General features: G+C 46.1%; 1 protein-coding gene across 4 annotated transcripts in view; it reads right to left on the bottom strand.

Moving 5' to 3' along the window:
- XPO1 (exportin 1) overlaps positions 1-7,636 on the bottom strand; it is a 41,043-nt gene extending 33,407 nt beyond the window's left edge. Inside the window, exons 1-3 of one of the 4 annotated variants that reach the window (XM_087775516.1) lie at positions 7,475-7,613; positions 7,023-7,046; positions 3,159-3,290 (exon numbers count right to left, since the gene is read on the bottom strand). In XM_087775516.1, the coding sequence (XP_087631642.1) occupies positions 3,159-3,284 (126 nt within the window). In that variant the 5' untranslated portion in view covers positions 3,285-3,290; positions 7,023-7,046; positions 7,475-7,613. Of the gene's footprint in view, positions 1-3,158; positions 3,291-6,322; positions 6,485-7,022 lie in introns of those variants that run through there. The other 3 variants (XM_087775515.1, XM_087775514.1, XM_087775517.1) reach the window with 3 other exon arrangements.
- Positions 7,637-7,928: the final 292 nt, after the last annotated feature.

Genomic DNA, 7,928 nt, shown 5'->3' on the forward strand with positions numbered 1-7,928 from the left:
CAAAATAATAAAAACTGATTGGGGGGGAGGAAGGGAGTTGGTCATGCTAATGGTTTGTTCTTTCTTCGGACTGACATTACCAATTATTGAACTAGATACTATGGTTTCAGTAACTTGCAAAACCTCATCTGAAGCAATTACACACCGAAATAGCTGAATTAATTTTAGCTATCCTTTTCAAAAGCCTGCATGTCCACAAGCATTTTTTAGGGAACCAAATGATGTTAGCTATTTCCAAAAATGCAGTGTACTGACAAATCTTCCTGCAACTTACATCACCTCCAAGCATCAGACACTGTCTTACCAACAAGACGAACATTTTACATCACAATTAACAGAACTTGGTTCATTCTTTCACTGCACTGTGGAGCCAATTCAATGGAATTACAAACCAGTTAAAGCTTTACTTTAGGATTAACTTCAACAGTTAGAACTTACTACGACTATGCAGATTTCTAGTCTGCTACAAGAACATACTTAAGCTAATCACCAACCGGTGTAAGAAAACATGTATTTTCAGTAAGACAGAAACCCCATCAAGACCCAAAATCTATATACATACAATGAAAGAAGCAGATAAATTGGGTACAGGATTTACCAAATTAAAATCGAAAGCTACAACAGCAAAGAGCAGGGATGTCTAAAATATCTGTCCAATGCTGGCATCTCTACTTAATATCATTGAGCACAGTGGACCAATTCCCAGTCTGATACTGACTTTGACTAGCAAAGTCCCTGTAGATTTGATATGAAGTACCACCACACAAATATTCCTTTTAAGTCCAACAGCAGTACAACCATATTCTCACAGCATGACATCAGAGCTTAAAAAAAAAAAATCAGCACTTTGATGCAGTTTAGTGTAGAAGGGAAGGAATAGCTGGTTTACTTCCAGGTTCAACCTGGGTGTGTTTTTATACTGGCCTCCTTAGTGCTTCTAATACTGGTGATGTATCACAGGATCAAATTTCAACACCAAGAAAATACAGATGCTCAATATCCTTCTCCCAAGCACTGAAAAGTTTGCTCTCGTACCCACTAACCCCTTTTCTGGATAACAGTTCCTGTAGTTTCATAAACCCTGTATAAATTTAACAGTAATGCTTAACCAAGACCGAAGCCTCACTGTTTTGTTCCTACCAAAACAAAAATCAGTTAGCAAATTATCCTTCTGGACATGCGAAGGTCTAACAGACCAATGGAATTAAGAGTCTGGGATGAGTCCAGGTAAACATCTATGAGTTGTCTGAAGTCTCCTTAGTCATGTGTTGCACTGGGGTGGGGTTGGGGACATTCTCTCTTTTCAGAGAAGTATACCATAAAAAGCTAAGAACAGAAAAAAAACCGTAGAAGTCTAGGACAGAAAAGAGCTGCTTTCTTGCCTAATAGAGATCAACAGGTAAGAGTTTTGCAAGCAGAGATTAAGAACTAAGCAGAAGGAGAAGACAGGTGAATCTGAAAGCAAGTTCAGCATGGGCCATCTGGGCTGCATTCTAAACCTTTTTTACCTTTTTACCATTGCCCTAACCTATTCCAGGCAAACCACTGTTAATCTCCCAATTTTAATAGTTAGTTTCCTCAACTTCTATTATTCCTGTCACCGTTTAAGTCATGATTTGAGCTGCCAGGCTCCACAGAGAAACATTTTTTCCTGCAGGAACTTTTGAACTCCTTGGAAGAGGTAAGAGCTCACAGAAATATGTCTCCACCTTTGGACAGGTACTAAAAATAGCAAACCAGATTTTCATTAGTGATACATATTAGTACATGTATTTAACATAGGTTTATGTCATAATTCACTTTTGCCAGTTAAGCGCCACATCTCTAATTTTTGCTTCTTACAGCTAAGTATAGTCTCTGGTATTTAGAAAATGAATGCAGTTTTAAGTGAAGCAGCTTCTCACAATACCAGAACAATGGCAATTTGATCATTGTATTTAGTGTTAATCCTCTAATCTCCTTATAAACCTTCCCAACTTTTTAAACTCCATTCAAACCAAGCAATACTATAAGCACCACCTATTTTGTAAGGCAGTACAGTAAACAAACATATCACTTGCAAAACAAGCACTCAGAACTCTATACTTTCAAGGCAAAAACTACAAGCAGTTTTCTGTCATATGATCATTTAAAAGACCACAGCTAGTAACTACTTGAATTTAGGAAACTCAAAATGCAAATATTTCAAAACACAGCAAGGTATTTCAGAACCTGTAGGAATTCACATTAAAAAAAGCTTTTGTAAGGCTTACTAAAGAGATACACAAGTATAAGCAAGTATATTACTGTTTATTCTAATAGCTGTAAGGAACAGAAAAGCATCAGCTAGTTTGTCTCATTTTAATTCACTTATCGTTGTGCAAGAATATCTTAGCAAGAGATGCCCGACACCGAAACTCCCAATTTGTTAAGCATGAACAATTAAAACTTGCCAGAAGAGGAACTATGCCAACACCCTTGTAGCAATACTTGCTTTCAACATTTAAGTCTTATTTCCAAAGTAGTTCAAGAAATGGATAAAAGCAATACAAAATTCGCTTTCAAGACAATATATGCAAACACACAAATGCACACATTTCCCCAATTTAAACTTAAGACTTCACAATCAGCACTAAGTCCAAAGAAAAGAGTGCAAGAAGAACCTGTGCAGACAAACAGTAATGGGGAAAAAAAAATAGACAGAGAAAGGAGAAACTCTTCTCTTAAATGTGTGACACGCTTAAGTACAAACACAGTAATCACATAATTAAAGTTTTTCTTTTAAATACAATCCTTCAGTGAAGCTAACATTAAATTTATGGCTTCACAATCCTGTCCATGGTAATAAATAACAGGCAACTCATACCTTCCTGAAGAACTATGTCAGAGAAGGCAAGCTGCAAGCAGGAATGCCTTCACCAAATTGTACTTGCTCATACCTTTCAACAGCAGAAGGCACACTAGAAATGAACACACACTAAACGGACATTTTTCTGTCATTTCAACATTCATGAGGCCTGCCTTTAAAGCAGGGCACGTGAATTACCAGTGATATTCCAGTCACTGGTAAATTCACTAATATCACTGATTTTTATTGAAGTGAATTAATTTGGCTCAACTGATTTTTTTTTTATAAGGTTAAACATGGTCAATAAACATAGGTTCTAAGTCCACATTACCTGTGCGCCTTCTCCATGGTACAAGCAGTTCACCACATTGTCCAAGAGATTGATATCCAGTTTCTGGTTAAAATCCAGCAGCTGACGAGCTGCATGGTCTGCTAACATTGTCATAATTGCTGGCATAGATTACTGCAAGAGAAATTAAAAAAAAGGATTAATTAATAAGAAATTATTATTAGTAATTGTAAAGCAAGTGCTTCAACTTAAGCATCTCATTTGAATGAGATGAGCTTTGTTAGCAGTAGTAGATGGCACTGAACACAACACCCCTTCAATTGTTGAGCAAGTAGCAGGACAAACTCTTTCTGAAAAATTCACACATCACTACCCCAACTAAATTCTCAAGGTCTTCAACAGGTCTAACACATAGTAACAATCTGACTAGTCAGTGGGCCATGTATTATCAGCAAGCTAAAACTTATTTCAAAGCAGGTATCAACCCCTACCAGTCCCTAAATATGTGTAAAACAGCAAGTTTGCTGGCAGAAATACCTAGCATCACTACAACCAAAACCCATACTAGCAATCTCAGTCAAATTTTGAGTTTCCCAGGCCAATGCGTGCATTTAGAATATCTGTTCTCAAAGCTTTCAAACAATCGGTTATGGAAGTGAAACGTGAGCTACGTACACAGTAAGAAATTAGCCAGAGGGCATTTTCCAAATACCCGGGGGGGGGAACCAAACTTACAAGTTAACTACATACAAGTAAAAAATTACCATTGAAACTAAGAAAGTTGCCTGTTTGAAGGCACTTTGAGAAGAGACTGTTAAGTCAGCGGGTAACTCCGTGTACCACTTCAAACTGAAATGGAATTCTACCAGCGGTTTCAGGTCCCATAAAACCAGCGACACATGCATTAACTCTTTGTCCTAGATATAGCAGCCTCGATATTATGCAAAGGAAGTCAGGTGGGGTGTTTGTGATTGTGAGCGTGCGTGTAAGATGCTTACCAGCCAGAGACTGGTACAAGATAAAGGCAATTGCAAAAAGCAAGAAAATAAGCCAGGAACCACAGAATTGTGGAGAGTTAAATTATACTCTAACCTTTTCACACCATCCCCCACATTGGAAGCACCTGATCAAGTTTACTGCCCTCTTCTCACCATCACTGGCAACTGTAACACATACTCCTTCCCTCTCCACTACCAGCAGCTCTTCTGCCATTCACCCTCCTTTTCAGTATCGGCTGTAAAGCTACATATTTCATATAAAACTGCTCACTTGAGAAATAGCCAGAAGTCTGGACAACTGCAAGGTCACTGAAAAAGTTACACTAGAGCTATCTGCATACTCGGAAAGATACAATCTGAAACACCCCCAATACGCCTGGCCAACCTTTAGAGTAAGCTAGAAGTCAGATCTGCCCTAAGTAACTTCATGCGTAAGTATGAATTCACTTTATGCCTTACATATTTAAGTCATGCTCAAAAGTAAAGAGCAAGACAAACCTGTGCCTCAACCCAAGTAATTATTAATTAAGTGAAAGTCCTACAGTAGCATACAGACAAGGAAAATCTTTTGTTTAGAAATGCGTATTTGCAAGTAGTGTCAAGCAGTTTCGTTTACTTCTATAAAGATATGAGCTTTAAAAACAAACATTTTAATTGTATTTTGAAGTAAAAAAAACTCATTTCATCAGTATTACTACGCTAACATAATCATTTTCAGGGCTCCATCTCAACATCCAGTCAGCCTTTTTACAACATCTACCTGGAAAAACAGAAGGAAATAAACATCAAGTAGAAACCGAAATAAATTAACACTAACATTCTGCATCTGTCCTGTTCCCCTCCCAACTCCTAAAGTTTTCAAAACTGCAACGTTAATTATGGAAGCAAGAAACAAAACAGCAGGGAAGGCTGATTTCGTTCTTCTAACGCAGAAGGGCACTTGAAAATTTCACCTCGCAGAGGGGCAGCAAGCAGCGCTACCAGAAGGAACTTGCACCATTTAATACGCTCCTTGGCGTAGCGCGGTTATGCCCCCACCAGACACGCGTGCCTTCAGGCACGCCCCTTTTTGTTCACATCTGGCCTCCATGGCTGAACCCCGAGCTGGGAAAGCTGTTTTCAAACTACAATAAACGTCGTAAATCACGTCGTTCCGCAGGTAGGGTCATTCATTTCAGATTTAAGCCTCTTTCGCTGGTTTTCAGAGCACAAACGAGGAGCCACGTGACCAAGAGAAGTTATTAACCACATGGAAGCGGAAAGGAAACGTTCTGAATAGGGGCCCTTCGCCACTCCCAGCATTATCTTCAAAATGACCTACCTACTCACAAACTGAAATACAGAAATGGCGGCTTTGTGGTCAATACCAACTGCAATCAACTCCATTTCCTACTCCTAACAACGAACCCACATGAAGCTTAGGATCTTGCATTTGCTATGCTCCTACACTCTTTTCCCCGTCATGCCTGAACCCCTGAACAGGTTTAAACCTCAGCTCTAAGAACCTCCACTAATCAGTTCTTCAACACTGCCAATAAAGAGGGAAATAGAAACAAAAGGAGAGAAAAAGTAAAAAAAAAAAAAAAAAAGTCTGAACTACAACATAGCTAGAATCTGACATCTACCGAAGGTCAAAAGAACTGCATTTACAGCACTGTTTACATAGTTATCCCAACTCTCGATGACCCTGGACCTTTCAGTTTAACAGAACAGTTAGCTTACTATGATATACCTGATTCCTTTAAGTATGGAGTCCACAGGAATAAAAGCATACATTTTGATAGTAAGAAGTGTTGAGTATTCACCGTGAACCCTAGAGCACCTTCAACCCAGCTCACTGGGGGCAGCGATTAAAGAAAAAACCCGCGGAGAGTCACTCTGCCCCGTTCCTCAGCATGCAATTCCGCTACTGAACGCAAGCGAATTCCCGCCCCGCTACCCTCTTCCAACGAATTAGTTGCATCACTTGTGAATTCCTCCAGCTGCACGACGCGACGCGGAGCCCATCACAAACGCTTTCGCATTACGCTTAACACGCCAGCCACGGCAATGAAACGATTCCTTCCCTCGCCGCTTTACACACGTGTGCCCGCCCCGGAGACCAAACCGCACCGCTTCGCCGACATCCACCCCACACCTCGCAGCCTTCATTTTCGGCCCGGCCGCGCCCGCCACGGAGCTCCCCCGAAATAACTCACTCACACCCACCCAGCGCGGAGGCCTTCCCCTGCTCCCGCCGCAAAGCCGCGGCCGCGCTGCTCCCCCACCGGGCAGCGCCCCGCCTCATGGAGAGGGGGGCGAGAACCGCTTTGTGGCGGGGGAAGGAGCGGCGGCGGCGGCGGGCCGGGCGGTGGGGCGGGCGGGCCGGGGCCCTGCGGAGCGGCGGGCCCGCGGCGGCGCAGCCCCTCCCTCCCTCGGCTCCCTCCCTCGGCTCCAGCCCTGCGCTCTATACAGGGCCCCCACGTGATCCAGGCGGACGTTTCAATACTGCTGCACACACACACAAAAATATTTCTGGAAACTTCCACTCCTAATAATTTACAGATTATGTCTCTACTTTTACCCGGACCCGATCCCACCCCCCCCCAGCCCGCTCGGCCCCCTCGTAACGAGGGTCAGGCGGCCCACCAGCGGCTCCCGCCCGCCCCCCCCCCCCCCCCCCCCCGCAGGCTCCGGGCTCCCTTCAGCCGCTCGGCCGGGCCTAGGATGCTCGCACCCCAAACCCGATTTTAAGCACGCCCCCCCCGCCCCTCAGGGCTCCTCAGGAGCCCGTAACGCCTCTCCTTCCACGGCCGAGACTTTGCACGGGCACGGCCGTACCCCTCCCACTCAGCACCTTCCCCCCTTGCCCCCCGCCCCGTTACTCATCGCGACACCCCCCCGCCGCCACCCCTCAGCACGGACTTACCTAGGTGTTTCTCACAGCCTCTTCCTTCAAAAAGTAGGGGTGGGTGAGCCAAGTTTCTAACCACACGCCAAAAAATAAACGAAAATAAACGCCACCAAAAATACACACCCCCCCCCCAAAAAAAAAGGGGGGAAAAAAAAAAGCGAAGGGGGGCGAAGACGAGCGCACCCCCTCCCCGCCGGGTGCGTACGATGAGCGCCGCTCCTCTCCTCCCCACGCCGCCCCCTGCCCTGGCCTGACTGCACCGGGCGCCCAGCAGAAGCCTGCGGCCCCCGGGCGGGCGCTCCCCTCAGCTCCGCGCCTTCCCCTCAGCCCAGCAGCAAGGCCGCCCGCCACCGCCGGGCGCGGAGGAGACGGGGCGCGCTTCCCTCCGCTCGCTCAAGCGGGGGAAAGGGGGTCGGCGCGGGGCTCCGGCCTCCCAAGGCCCCGGGTAGCGGGGGCGAAACTTCTACCTTCCTCCTGGCCGCGGCTCGGCGGGGCCCTGGCGCTCTCTCTCCCGCGTCGCTGGCTGCCCAGGCCCGGGCCCGCGCCGTTGGGTCTCTCGCTACCCCGGTTGCTGCCGCCCTCCCCGAGGCCTGGCCGGCGCTCAGTTCTCCCCCATTCCCACCCCCCCCCGGGCTCGCACTAAACTTTGCCCCCCTCAGGCGGGCCGGCGGTTCCCCCTGCAGGCTCCCCTCGGAGCGGGTCAGACGCACGGCGGCGGAGACAGCGGTGGCGGCGGGGACTGAGCGCGGCGCGTCTCCCCCTCCTAATGCCACAGACTCGGAACCGGCTCAAACCGGTTCAGACTGGGAGATTCCATCTCGGTTTAGTTTTCAGCCCATGGCGCCGCGGAGCGTTTGGAAACCTCGGGCCTCCGCCCAGCCGCCGCTCCTATTGGTCCCGAGCCATGCCGCCGCGCAAGCG

The sequence above is a fragment of the Nipponia nippon genome, unplaced genomic scaffold, assembly GCF_047370975.1.
Source record: "Nipponia nippon isolate SJK-2023a ecotype South Korea unplaced genomic scaffold, ASM4737097v1 scaffold_4, whole genome shotgun sequence".
NCBI classification, from domain to species: domain Eukaryota; kingdom Metazoa; phylum Chordata; class Aves; order Pelecaniformes; family Threskiornithidae; genus Nipponia; species Nipponia nippon.